Source organism: Sciurus carolinensis, chromosome 2 (genome assembly GCF_902686445.1).
Source record: "Sciurus carolinensis chromosome 2, mSciCar1.2, whole genome shotgun sequence".
Lineage (NCBI taxonomy): Eukaryota > Metazoa > Chordata > Mammalia > Rodentia > Sciuridae > Sciurus > Sciurus carolinensis.
Window position 1 is genome coordinate 17,602,241 of NC_062214.1, and position 14,623 is coordinate 17,616,863.

General features: G+C 45.1%; 2 protein-coding genes and 1 non-coding gene across 4 annotated transcripts in view; 1 reads left to right on the forward strand and 2 right to left on the reverse strand.

Annotated features, from left to right (window-relative positions):
- Nucleotides 1-399, reverse strand: part of Plcg1 (phospholipase C gamma 1) — a 33,178-nt gene extending 32,779 nt beyond the window's left edge. Inside the window, exon 1 of one of the 2 annotated variants that reach the window (XM_047540345.1) lies at nucleotides 299-399. The gene's annotated coding sequence lies outside the window, so the exon portion shown is untranslated. Of the gene's footprint in view, nucleotides 1-215 lie in introns of both variants that reach the window. The other variant, XM_047540346.1, reaches the window with a different exon arrangement.
- Nucleotides 400-8,621: 8,222 nt separating this feature from the next.
- Top1 (DNA topoisomerase I) overlaps nucleotides 8,622-14,623 on the reverse strand; it is an 86,251-nt gene continuing 80,249 nt past the window's right edge. Inside the window, exons 19-21 of the mRNA XM_047542587.1 lie at nucleotides 11,891-11,985; nucleotides 11,386-11,535; nucleotides 8,622-10,327 (exon numbers count right to left, since the gene is read on the reverse strand). Coding sequence (XP_047398543.1) covers nucleotides 10,225-10,327; nucleotides 11,386-11,535; nucleotides 11,891-11,985 — 348 coding nt within the window. The 3' untranslated portion in view covers nucleotides 8,622-10,224. The remainder of the gene's footprint in view (nucleotides 10,328-11,385; nucleotides 11,536-11,890; nucleotides 11,986-14,623) is intronic.
- Trnaa-ugc (transfer RNA alanine (anticodon UGC)) lies at nucleotides 12,738-12,810 on the forward strand. Its single transcript has one exon. It is a non-coding gene; the product is annotated as a tRNA-Ala (tRNA).

The window sequence follows — 14,623 nt, forward strand, 5'->3', positions numbered from 1 at the left end:
GGCGGGGGCGCGCGCCACTCCCGCCAGCCCGTTGGCGCCTTCGTCCCGCAGAGCTTCCTCGCGCAGCCCCCACACGACGCGGGACCACAGCCAGCCCCGTCACGCACGGCAGCTCCGCCCACAGGCTGCGGCCCACGGCCGCCCGTCAATCGAGCGCGCGCGCACCGGCGGCTGCCCGCCACTGTCCTGCACAGGCCCCGCCGCAGCTCCCGCACCTTGCGCGCCGCCCGCGCGGAGGCCGGGAATGAGTGCAAGGGTGCAGCGAGGCCCCTGGACCCGACAGGCCAAACCCGGTTACCTGGGCGGGCTGCCCGGCGGAGGGAGCCAGGCAGGGCCGGGCCGCGCCGCCTCACACCCGCGGTGGCGGCGGCGGCGGGGGCGGGCCCTCAGCGCGCCCTCTCCGGGGAGGGACGGGGGCGGGGCCTCCCGCGGATTGGTGAGTGGGTCGTGATAGACAGCAGGTTTGTCCCGCCCCCTCATTTGGTCCGGCTGGGATGGCCCGCAGGCGGTTCTTGCGACGGCCAGACCAGGGTCAGTCTTGCCCAGTGGCCTTCAAGGATCCCCTCACGCGGAGAAGTCTCCAAGGAAGAACATCTCCTTGCAGGCTCTTTAGTCCCTCGGCCTCGATCTCTAGAGACCTGACCTGCAGCCCTCGGTGGCCTTCGTCTCCCCTTGTACCTCTGCTCTCTCCACCTCACTCTTCCCAGGCTTTGAGATTCAGGCCCTCCTTTCCCTCACCCCTCCTGTAAATTTGCCCTGTTCTCCTGGCCTTGTTTTCCACCTCCTTCTTTGGCCAGTCCCTCTTGACCTCAGAAGCTTCCTTTCCTCTGGACTCAGTGCTGGGTCTGTTCCGAAGTCATCTTTATCTTTGTCATGGCTTTGCCCTCCACACAGACACAGGAGACTCTTAAACCTTGATCTCCCCTGTGCTCAGGCTCTGGCACCCAACCAGCTGCTCCACATCTCCACTTAACATAACCATCTCACCTGTCCTCCACAAACCACTCCTTGCAGTCTCTGCTTTCTCAGAACATTGCTTTAAACTCCTTTAAGTTTGGAGGAGGCCCAGATCTTTGAAGATAACCTTGCTTCCTTTTTCTGCCTCATCCAATCAATCCATGGAGACCTGTCCTCAGATCTCTCCACTCTACCCATGAGCCCATATTTTCTCACCCATATTATTTACCTCCTTGGTCTTGCCGGCATGTGTGCTTCAGGTTTTATTCTCTAAAATGAAATTAAATCATGACCTTTGTGCATGAATTCCTGTTGCAAATCTGCTCTCCTTTCTTGGCCCAGGTGGGCTTGTCTGATGGGCCCCCTGCCTATCTCTCCTTCATTTCTCACCACTGACCCTTCTCTCTCCATTCTCCAAGGAAAAGGCCACTTTGTGGATCTTGAATAATTCATATTCTGTCTTCCTGAAGCCATTCCCTGAACAGCACTGCCAAAACTGAGGATACCTACGGTTACGTGGAGCCTGCCTGACCCACGTTGTGCCAAGTAGTTGGGTGACTGCCGGGACAACTTCCTGCATTTCAGAGGTGAGAAGCAAAGAGCATCCAGCTGATCCCAGAGAAAGGTTCAGGATTCTTGGGATTTGAGGGACTGGAATTTGTGAAAATGTAAGAGTGTGTGCTCAGGCAAACCATCTGGCGAGACAGTGGTTAGTACAGTGTGGGTAGCACCCCCAACTTTCCCTTGCTGTAGAGGTACCTGGTATGCATGTCACATTTTGATTCCCTCAAGTGTGGCTCTCAAGCTCAGAAGTGTCCTCAAGGCACTTTGTCCTAAGGAGGGGTGGCTGACATGGACTGCCACCTAGTGACAGGCCCTCAAAGTGGGAGGAAGGGAACTATGGTGCACACCTGAATCTCTAATTACCCTCTAATCAGGAGTGATGGTCCCCAATTTACTGAGGATGAAACAGAGATTCAGAGTTCTATGACTTACCCCAAGAACCACATAACCAACAAATGGAAATTTGAACCCAAATCTGACTTCATCCATTTCTGTGTCACAGCAGAGTCCCGGCTTTTAGGTGAGTGCTGGTGGTCAGTAGTCAGCATGGAAGCTAGCTGACCAGTCTGTAGGGGTGAAGGGAGGCATGCCCACGGCTGATCCTGGGCACAGGGAACCTGGCATAACACCAGTGCTCACGGAGCGTGCCTTGGACTGGTTTAACAGGGTGCCGCCCCTGTCTGCGCCTGTTATGTAAAGACAGCTGTGCTAAGGGCTGCAGAGGAAAAACACGGGAGTGCAAGATAAAGCATACTAGGAGACTGACTTCAGATGGAGTATACCCAGAAGACTTCTTTGGGGCTTTAGAACTCAGCAGAGGCCTTAAGGATGTGAATAGATAGTCAGGTGAATTACTAAGGGTGGGCTGAAGGAAAGGACTTTCCAGGCAGGAGTAATAGCATGTACAAAGGTCCTGAGGCCAGAAAGAGGTTAAGTTTAGGCCTAGAAAAGGCTGGAGCTTACCCAGTGATGGGAAGCCACGGCGGGGAGGGGTGATTAGACTGAACTTTCTCTGCCAGCACATGCATCCTGCAGGCTTCATTGCACTTTTAGATTGTTTCTCTATTTTCTGGGAATTTCCCATCATGCAGCCTAAAGTTCCTTGCTTTTACTCTTGCCTCTGGGGCTAGATCCCCAGGGGCTCCAGAAATCTCTCCCAGTAGGAGTTTGATCAGTCTGTTGCCAAACCTATAGTCGGCAACAGGACCCCGTTTTCCCTGGGGACTTCTGGGCTAGCATCCCAGGCCTCAGGAACCTCCTTCCACAAAAGGAGGTTCAGGAAAAGCAAGGCACACAGAGGGTGCGGCTGGTGTGGGCTTCCCCCAGCTCAGCATATATATGGGTGCGTAGGCGTTACTGGCAACATGTGCAGCTGGGCTGTCTGGAAGGAGCAGCCGGGTACCCGCACAAAGCACATGCCCGTGACATCACCTAGACCAGCCCTGCTTGGGCCTATTTCTGAACACTCTCGTGTTTCAGCATGCCCTGGCCTACGCCACGCTTGTGCCTGGAGTGTTGGGGACGGGGAAAGATCCAGCCCAGCAACCCTCACTCTGGCCTGTGAGCTTGACCTCACGGCTGTTCATTTTGTGACCACTTAGAACCATGGTTGGCATATGGTGAACACTTTAACTGATTCATCCACATTGGCTCATTTCTTTCTCCTTACAGCTCTGTGAGGAAAGTTTTCTTATCCCCATTTTACAGAAGAAAAACCCGAGGCCCAGAGAGATTAAAATACATGTCACACATCTAACAGGTGTCAGGCTGAGGAAACCAGGCATTCTGGCTCCAGAGGCAGTGCTATGTCGCCTCCCATGTACAAACACCGTCACCCCTGTCCAGAGCACCTCTACCTGGTGCATTTTCTGTTTTTAGTTATTTTGTTCAGTGTTGTCAAGGTTGGGCTCTTCGAGAAGTAGACTCTGTGACAGGTGAGCGGGCGGAGTGTTGATTAAGGAATGCCCCTGGGATCAGCACTGTGGAGGACAGGAAGGAAACAGGAGTAGGCACAGGGGGAATTGAGCTGTGATGCAGGCTTGATGGCAGCCTCGGCCATCCCCAGGGAGCTCTGTTATCGGCACTGAAATGGATCTGGGTTGTCTGGGAAGAGTGCATCTTTGGCCACAGAGCTCTGTGCCGCTGAGGTGCTCACAGGGGACTGGCAGCTGAGGTTTCCTGCCACCAGCTCTCCCAGCAGTTGAGGCAACAAGGCCTTCCCAGAAAGGGGATCTCCTTGGTGGCACATCACTGTGCTCACCATAAACGTATTTCTTTCCAGCCTCTTAAAAAAAAAATAGAATACTTAAAGAACAAAAATATTCTGTAAAAATGGGCTATGAGATTCTAAAAGGGGGACTGTAATATGGCTAATATGGCTTGATGCAGCTGCTGTGACAGCATCGAATGTAGCTGAACTTCCTGGCAGCCGAAGCAGCTACTCTTTCTATTCTGATTTCTTGGGTGAGAAATTTTTCCTGGGATTAAATTATGAGAAGTTTCTCACATGGATATTTATTTGGCTGAAATGGCAGAATGTTCTCAGTGGATTAATAGCAAATGCTAATGCAGTTTTCATTTGTTCCCTGTAGTGATGGTGAAGGAATATAGGAGTAGTTTTAAAGCAGAGTTAAATGAAGCCCGTTCCACAAAGGAGGCATATTTATTGATTTGCAGCATCCGGTTTAATTCATGCATAAAACTGTGTTCCTTTACTTTAAATTGTTCTTTTTTTTTTTTTTTTTTTTACTGTTTCCTTGTTAGGTGTGCTGACTACCAGCACATGGCCAGTACTTCCTAAGTATTCATCTTGATGCGCCTTGAGCTTCACATCCAACCTAACCTGCAATCTATGCTCTTGACCTTTGCCCCCAAATCTACCTATGGTTCCCACTTAGTCATTGGGCCTCACATTTTTTTTTTTTAAATGCAGTATTGGGAATCAAACCCAGAGCCTCACTCATGCCACCAAGTGCTCTCTCTACCAGAGTCACATGCCCAGCCTGTGCATCACACTTCTGAGGTTACGGCTTCCTGCTTTCCTCCTCACCTCCTTCTCAGGCCCTCAAGATTCCCGTTTTCTCACACCAGTCAAAATCATACCAGCCCAGTTGCTCCCAGGGTTTCTGCTCTTTCCAGTCTTTGCTACCTCCTTGCCTGCTGACCCCATTGAGGCTGTGTGCCTGGAGAAGGCTACTATGATGGCTTCACCCAGGTCAAGTAATGTCACTGAAGAATGAGAAGGGGAAATCGAGTCCAGGGCAGACCTGTTCTTTCTCCCTCTCTCCTTGTCTTCCAGCAAACATCCCTGATGCCATTCTCCACTCTAGACTGCTTAGACAGCAGGGCTGGATCACCACGTTCCCACTGCTGGTACAGATATGCCAGCAGCCCACACTGATTCAGTGTGATAAGGGCCTGGGAGCATGAGAATGGACACCTAGACCTGTTGGTGGCTATGGGGATAGAGCAGAGTGACACTGTAAATGCCTAAAGATATGTGCCCTTCAAACAGGGAGCCAACACTTATTTTCAAAATAAATTTAAGGTGTTTTGTGGTTTTTTGCAATTAAAATACATTTTGAGGTGCACGGTTAAAATGTCCAGATACATCTATTCAGTGACACATACCTTAGATCATTTTATTTAAAACACTTTATTCATTTGTGCATATCAATTTCTCACACTTCCAGTAATCAACTCTTTCATTGATCTTTGATTTCCTTGTATTTTTCACCGAGAGCCACTTTTTGAGTCATCTAATATATTTTTGCAAAACGTACCACCTTCACTGCCTTTTAAGTGGTTTGAGTACTTTGAAAAATCAACTTTATTGAGGAATAACTTACATGCAAAAATGTACCCATTTAAGGGTGAAGTTTAATTAGGTTTGACAAATACATCTCCTCTCCTGAGCTCCACCCAAATAGAATGCATGACTTTGCCTCACCCCAGATTTCCTCCTGTCCTTTCAGTATCTTCCCCTTGCCCCCCACTCCCCTGAGGCAACCACTGGTTTACTTCCTGTCACTGTGGGTGAGTTCTGCCTAGTCCAGAATTTCACATAAACAGAATCAGAGTGATTCATCCATGTTGTTGCAAAAGTGCTGTGATGTTCTCCCTGGAAGTTTTAATCTAAGCATTGTTACCTTTTGGTATAACACTAAAAGTTTTCTCCCCCTCCATTTCTCCTGTAGATATAAATGGTCTTCATAACGATCACTGTATCGTTTTTAAACATTTCATGTAGAATCTTAAATGTGTATAGTGTAAACAGGAAAGTATGCAGGGTGTGCGTCCATCATCCAGCTTTAGTATTTATGTTGTTATTTTCTCTGGTGCCGGGGATGGAACCCAGGGTCTCACGCATGCTAGACAAGGGCTCTACCACTGAGCTATACCCCAGCCCCAGGGAACCAGTAGCCACTCTGTTTCGTGCCCAACTCTACCCACTAAACCCATCCCATGTTATTTTGACACAAATATCAACTCTATTATGTTATCCATAAATATTTATATTTATAAAAGATTGTTTTTAAAAAATATATAAACAAGTACAAGGTCATTACCAAGCCTAAAAAAGTCAAGTCTTGCCATTTAGTGATTTTCAAAAGGCTTGTTTACGTGGAATATTTGGGATTGTGAGGAATAATTACTAAATCTGTGTTAAACTTCCTTACCTTCTTGTTTATTGACTTTGTCAGGGGTCTACTTATAAGCATCCAAAACTAGTTTGACCGAGATCATTCTAGGGTAGCATTTCTTCCAAAAAGTGCTTTTCAGTTCAAAACAAGAATGTCTCATTATGAGGGAATTTTAAGGACTGAAATATAAGTCAACTTGTTATTTTCCCAGAAGAAAACTAAACACTCCCTTCCCCATCCCATGGTGGAAATGCCTATCTACAGTGTGGCATTTAGGAAGTCATGTTCAAAATTACTGGATGTGGGAATGAGAGAAAGGAAGGCGCGAAGAATGGGGCTACCTGCTTTCCAGGTCGGGGACCGTAAATGTAGTGCCTTTCACTGAGGTAGGAATCCCAGGCCTGACAGTAGTTTCAGAGGTGCTGAGTTCAGGTGCCCCTGCATGTCCCCTGCATAGTTCAGTGTCTGGAGCTCAGGAGAAAGGCTAGAGATAGTCAGAGGAGCCATCACCCTTAGGTGTGACTGATATCAAGACCAAGTGAGATAGGAGCCATAGCTCAGATATTAGAGGTGACTCAGGAACATCCTGATAGGAATAGGAATGAAACCTGGTGATATGGAGAAAGGCATTTTTAGAAGTGAGCAGTCATTTCCTTTCATGTGAAATGTCCAAAAAGACAGATTTATAGGGATAGATTAGTGGAGGCTGGATATGGGAATGCAGATGACTATAAATGGACATGAGGGATCTTAGTGGCGGGGATGGGAATTTCTACAACTGATTTATGGTAATGGATGCACCAGTCAGTAGTTACTAAAAAGTTCTTGGAAACTTGATAATGCTGAATTTTTAATATGTAAAATGTATTTCAGGAGGAATGTATAATATTAAAGGATCAGCAGCATCCAGTGCCACAAAGAACTTAAGATGCAGAATGAAGAGCCCATTTATTGGTTGGTCACTTAGTCACTGGTGATTGTGGTCAGACTGCAGGGGAGGGGATTGGAGCAGACAGGACAGGACAGAAGCTAGTTGCAGTGGGTGGGGAATGCCTGACTGTAGCAGATGACTCATGGCAGGTGCTTGTTTGTGAAATGAAGGACAGAAAGGTGGTGGCTAGGAAGGGTTGTGAAGTTTCCTTTTTTGTTGTCAGCCTGAGAAAGACCTGACAGCTTTTGGCAGGGAGTCTGGACAAGACTTGCTGACCAGATGTGAAGGGGAAGAAAGAGAGGAGCAGTCTTCTCCCAGATGTACAGCACATGGAAGCCCACAGTTAATCTCAGGCCCCACAGAAGGGCCCACTTTGTCCATCTGGCCTCTGCTCTTGAGCATGACTGAAGTGAGATCTGCTGCACGGTTAGGCAAATGGGCGTGTTTACTTCGGGCTCCTCCGTCAGGGCCCTTTACATCTGACCTCCACCTCTACCTATCTAGCCACTTCTCATCCTGTGACCAAGCCAGCTGCCACTGCCTGGGATGGCTTTCACAGTTGTCTTGAGCAATGTCTAGTTGCCCTGTGTCTGACCTCAAAAGACTTGCAAGGGCCTTTTCAAAGAGGTAGGCACTACTTCCTGCTCAAGGTCTTTGCCTGCAAGACGTTTGTATATGATTTCTAGTTGTTGACAACTGTTTGTCCCTAAATTAAGTCCTGCTCAAGTCCCAAATTTTAAGGTCCACTTTCTCCTCACACAGCCACCAGCCACGGTATGGGTACCATAGTTGTATACCTGAAAAGCCTGTTGGTATTCCTTATACTCTTTTTGGTCCAGCTGTCTCAACACTGCAGAATTTAGAAATACTTGACTATAGTCTCTTGTTCCAAAGCAATTGTAGCAATTTAGCCCCCCTTATTCCCTGGGGTGAATGATGCTTTCCTCACTGGCCAGTGAAATGCAGGCTGCCAAGGTTTCTCTACTGTGGGTCCAGCACCAGTTCTATCTCCTAGTCCCATAGAGAACCAACACCATCAAGAAATGATCTCTTCTCTGAATATGCTTGCTCATGCCAGCAAGCTAGAGGGCCCAGGACCCTTTCACCAAGTGACCAATTCTTACCACTCTGGCCTTCCTCCCACCTTTGACCTGGACACCTCATCTTTCATGTTTTTAAGAGATATATATATATATATATATATGTATTTTAGTTGTAGGTAGACACAATACTTTTTATTTTAATATGGTGCTGAGGATCGAACCCAGGGAGGGCCTCACATGTGCTAGGCGAGCACACAACCTTAGTCCTCACCTTTCGTTCTTAATTCCAGACTTAACCATAACCTAGAATAATGAAAGACACAAGTTGTATAGGGACTAGCATACTCAGAGCTCTTGGAAGAGGTCATGGACTACTCCCTCTTTCAACCAATCAATGAGGGAGAATCTTCATTGACTTACAGGATTTGGTGCTCAGCCTGGCTCACTACCCTTAATTATTTTCATCCTATTAGCTTAGCCACATAAACAAAACCAAAAACAGCTACCTCCTCCTCCTGGACAGTACACTTGGAAAGCACTCAAAAATCTGCCTCCCAAATACTTAGCTCTGTCTTGCTCAACAACATGACCTGTATTAGGCTTCAGATAGTTTTTGCGTGCCACCTGTTTTTGTGGATTTCCTGTACTTTCCCTTACTTTATGTGACTATCTTTATTTAAGCATATGGACTTTGGATGCCTTCTGCTTCACTCCACACCCTTTAACAGTAGGACAGATGCACCCCCTTCTAGGTTAGGCCCAGCCCCATTAGCTGCTGGGGAGGAGAACCACCCTTGCTGATCTCAGCAGTTAGACCCACATCTCACACTAAGTCCCAGCCAGCCTCAGAACCCCATGTCTGGCCTGGGGTCCTCAGTAACAAAGAGGCAGACACTAAATTTCCGTTAAGTTGTAGGAATTTATTTTAAATAACCTACAGTTGATTAAAAGGGAATTCATGATAAAAATAGAAGATACTTGAGGAAAGATGTGGGAAATGGACTCTGCACACACACTAAACTAACAATGCCTCTAAAACTAATGATTATAGCAAAAAATGTCTTCACATTAAAATTCTGCTTTTTATGTTTTTTTCCCCATTTTTTACACAATTACAAAAGAAAAAATAAAAGCCCTAAAATCTTGATTATTTTTCCTTTTTGGACCAAATACTCATTTTCCTCTAAATTTACTGACCTGTGGAACATTTTATACAATAAAATCTTTCAAGTGAAAGACCTGGGTTTAAAAAGAAAGATGGATATCTTAAAGGGTACAGAGAATGCTCAGAACAAAGGATGATGGGAAAATGGTTTCAGTCACTGATTATTTCATTATCCTTAGACTCACTCGCCCTTCATCCCTCCCCAACCCCAATCTACACGATCTTTAAGATCAAGAAAAAGGTTTAAATATTTTAAAATAATTAAAAAGAAATAAAAATTCACATTTAAAAAGGAACACTCAAGTCAGGAAATATTTTCCCATCATGCTTTTCTGTGAACAGGTGTCTGAACCAAAACACTGCCAATGTCAGGACTGCTTCAAGTTTAATGAAGACTGATTCCCATGACAATAGAGTGAAGACTCTAACAGGTGCGCTGGGTTTTTGTTCTACTTAATTTTAAATTCCTGAAATGGGGGAAAAGGGAGGGAGTTTAGGAATTTGTTTCTATTAAAATATAGAAGTTATTGCAAAACCCTAACTGTAAAAACGCACCAATATAATCGGACTTCGCATACAGTAGCTAAGAGAATCCAAACGCTTCAGTGAAATGGTGAATTTGCTTGGCATAATTCCAACAAATTCCCATACACTTGCCCTCTTGAAAATAAAAACAAAATTCAAAACAAATCATACAGCTAGAATTTTGATATCTGAAATATTTTTAAATAAGTTGTCCATAGGACAACTGGCTCAGCTCTCCCTTATAATATCTCCAGGTTTATCTTTTCGCAAAGATGTTGGTTTGTTAAGACTTGCTGCCTTTCTCCCTCAGGTGCGAGGATAAGCGAGGCTCACAGTTTATCCATCTTCCTCAAACCATACTGTTCCTTTTCACAGAACCCTGCCCTTTGAGACCAGCTAAAACTCGTAGTCCTCATTGGCCATATCAATGGCCCAGGCAAACTTCTCCCGCTGGGTTTTGTTGTAAATTTTCTCAATTGGGACACCCCACTTCTTGCACCTGCAGACAAAGGAGACAAAAAGAACTTTAGTGAGGCAAGAGAGCACTAGCCCAGACCAGGGGCCTGGGCTTGGATATGCTGCCTTTCCCTCATATCTCCTTGGTGAGACTGTGCATTAAGGTGCACAGGCATGTTCCAACGGTTTTATGTCATCAATTAATTTAATCTTCACAGTGATCTCTAACCTAGGCATTACCACAGATGTACAGAGGAAAAAACAGGCAGAGTTAAGTGATTTTGTCCTCAAGCAGCTAATAAACGGTGGAGCTGAAATTTTGGCCCAGGAGGTTTGGCTCCAGAGCCCATCAGTATAACCAGTGTATCACACTGCCCCTCAACAACTTCCTCAGCCTCTACCACCAAAGGGTACAAAGCTGGGTAAAGCCAGAGGATCAGGTGCCACTGTGTGATAATCACTACATGTACCCAAAAGAATTCAACAACTCGAGCTTATTAAACATCTTCAAAATAAGCCACTTTGTTTTGGATTTATATGACAGAGATGGGATTGGAGGAGGTCACATATAACACAGAATTTATCTGTCTTTGTTGAAAGGTTCCCTTCTACCTCTGTGTAGGTGCTCATATCTATATTCTCACTTTTGCTTTTGTCTTGGTCCATCTTCATTTGCAAAAATTTCTGACCAGTTCTGTTAAGGTGTAAATGGACTATTTTTTCCTTCAATAAGGGGTATGGATTTGTATTCTTGTACTAAAATTACATTAAGGATAGATAGGGACTGTGCCCACATTTTAAAAACAAAACACACTCAAAGATAATACAACAGAATTGGCTTCTTAGGGCAAGCCAGATTTCCCCAGAGGACTAGAAGTGTGCTTAGGAATGGCGTGTGGAGGGCAACAATGATCTTAGAACCCTTCCAACTTTCTCAAGTCAAGAACCACAGAAAAGGCCCAATGCTCGGCTGGGGTTGTGGTTCAGTGGTAGAGTGCTTACTTAGCATGTGTGAGGCACTGGGTTCTATTCTCAGCACCATATAAGTAACTAAATAAACATCCAACAACAACAACAACAACAAAAAGGCTCAATGCTTACCAAGCCACTGTGATCCTAGGGTCCAGATAATTGAGTTTAGAGGTTCCCAAAGCAATTTGTTTATTCTCTTCTCGGTCTGTGGCCTGAACTTCCAACTTCATCAACTGTTCCTCCAGTCTCTGCACAGCCTTCTTCTTTGACTCTACTACCCTGAAAGAAAGAGTCATCAAGAACCAAACCAGGCGTCTGGACAAGAGCATACTGCCACTTAAGAGGCAACAAAGGCAGAAAAAGGCCCACATACAGAGGCTAAGGCAGGAGGGTCACAAGTTCAAAGCCAGCCTTAGCAACTTGGTGAGGGAGGCCTGAACAACTTAGTGAGACTCTGCCTCAAAATAAAAAGTTTAAAAGGGCTGGAGATGTGGTTCAATGCCTCTGGATTCAATCTCAGTACAAACATATCAAAACAAAACCCCCTAGAATAGCTCGGGTACCAGGGCCTTAGAGGGATGCTACATATTTTTCTCTCAACCAACCCACACTTGGCACAATACTGGGTACATACTTCTTGGTCTTTGCATCCTTCATAACTTTGGCATCAGCCTTAGCGCTTTTCAGGTGTCTCCGGGCATCTGCTAGCTGATCCTTCTTGGCATCAATCTAGGTGGGAAAGAATAACAGCAAAGTTAGGAGCACAATGAGCCAGAGAGGAGAAAAAAGGGTTCACTGGAGAAGGTGAAATCTGTAAGTTCCTCCACAAGGGGGGCTATCTTTCAGTGGTTTAATGAGTAAAAACACTAAACAGTGGTCTCATGAAGACACAGAGGAGATGCAGTGACTGCTGAATTCAACTGCCATTTTTTCATTTACATTCTTCACTCTAAGAAATGAAGATTCTGGAAAGGCAGTAACCTGGGAATCTGGATGCTGATCTTTCAGAGACCCTTAAGGCTTTAGGAGTATGAAGGCCGAGAGGAGGGTCCAATGGGGTCAAATGGGGCCTGTGCCAGGTTTTAGTTTTCATTTCAGAATACTGTAGGAGAGACTGCTTAGGATTCTGGGGCTGAACACTTGCATCTACTGAGCAAGGCCAGCATATTCCTGACATTCTGCCAGCACTCTGAAGGAGCTGCCAGCTTCTGAAGAAAAATGATGCACTGAAGAGAATATCCAAGAAACTATGAAACGGCAATTAAAAGGTATCCAGGAAGCTGTCCCAAATCAATATAAGACATGTCTTTGTTATTCTGTTTCAGAAAGAAGTCTGAGGTAAGAAGGAAATAAGTGTCAAGCTTGGTGGAGCATGCCTGTAATCCCAGCCTACTTGGGAGGCTGAGGTAAGAAGATCACAAGTTTGAGGCCAGCCTCAGCAACTTAGCAAAACTCTATCTCAAAATAATTACAGGCGGGCTGGGGATATAGCTCAGTTGGTAGAGTGCTTGCCTTGCAAGCATAAGGCCCTGGGTTCAATCCCCAGTACCGCCAAAAAAAAAAAAAAAAAAAAAAAAAAAAAAAAAAATTTACCGCTAGGGGGCTGGGGTTGTATCTCAGTAGTAAAGCACTTGCCTAACATGTGTGAGGCACTGGATTTGATTCTCAGCACCATATGTAAATAAATAAAATGAAGGTCCATTGACTAAAAAGGTCTGGGGATGTAATTCAGTGTCAGAGTCCCTGGTTCAATCCCCAGTACCCCCATGCCCCCACTCAAAACCAGAGATGTGGAAACATTTTTATTTTTTAGCTGTGAAGGTCTTTTCCCCAAAGAAAATCTTGGGGAATCCATATCTACAAAGGAAGAGACCGGAGAACCCTGTTTCAACCATTCTTGCTTGTTATAAGCCTTGTAACACTTCTGGAAAATGTTTCTTTTAGAGTGCTCCTTAGAGATGGCAGCAGGTGACACCATGCAGCTGGAGTTCAAACCAGTGAGCTTGTACTAGTGGTATAGGAGAAAGAGAACCTTATCCCTATGATCACCTGGCTAACCTAGGAGATCAAGAGAACCTCACAGAGTAAATACATACTTGACTAACACACATTGGGTTACTGCTCACTAAGCCTAGAATACACACACACACACGGCCTAAGACTGGGAACAGAGGCCACCACTGTGAGAGAAAAATTAAGTACATTTTACTATACATGGCTTACTTCCAACATCTATGTTGTCCAAAGCCAAGAAGAAGAAACCAATTCTGTATACAAGAGCATCACAGACACCACTAGCCAGATTCTTCTTGGGCTAAAAATGCACGAAACCACAATCTTTTAACCATTTCTGAGAATGTTAAATTGGCAGGCTGTGTCACATTCTTTCAAAGCATCAAAGACTCCATTGATTCACTAAGCAAATGGGTGTATGTTTGCTTTGTGGGCATATAGGAGAGGGTTTCTGGGCTTGGAGGTTTCGTCTAGCAGGCAGTGTGGGCTGCCCAAACATTGGTTCCAGAGTCAGAGCAACAAAAGGCCTCCTCATGCTTCAGGGAGGGTCTCCTGAATTAGGTAAACAGCAATTGAATATTCATACTTTTATTTCTAGTGTGGAATGATAACATGAGAAAAGTAAACAATACTAGATGACCTCTATTTAGCACAGGGGCAGCAAAGGGGAGCTGTTTGGGTGGGTCGTCTGTAGGGTTCTTTGCTTGCCAACCATATGCTTCCAGTATTCAAGAGGTCTATGGATGGATATTCACTCACTGTGGCCGTGTACATTCCTTCAGGACAACCAGATGGCATCTATAGTATGAACTACAGATTGTGTGTGTCTTGGGACCCAGATGTATATCTTGAAGTAATCTCAACTGAAGGAAAACACTCTGAAGCCTGAAATGTTGTCTTGTTCCAGAGCATTTAAAAGCTCTAGTAGCCCAAGTATAGAATCTGATAAACTTGGCTGGAAAAAAGTACCTGTAATTTTTGTTAATCTTTAGTTGACAATGAGTATTTCTTTTCTTTCCTTTTTTTTTTTTTTTTTTTTTTTTTGCGGTGCTGGGGATTGAACCCAGAGCCTTGTGCTTGCAAGGCAAGCCCTCTACCAACTGAGCTATATTCCCAGCCCACAATGAGTATTTCTTTAATTATGAATATGGGCAACAAACCATAGTAATATTAGTAAGACCTGTGACTATCATTAAAAGATGTTACATTTATTTTCCTATCGTATTACAATTGGTGCAATAATCTTGAAATGCCATTTACATTCATTACTACCTTAAAATTTATAGTATTAGAACCACCTCAAGATTTTTTATTGGTTTCCTTTGTAAGCCCTGTGTATCTGCCATATAGTGAA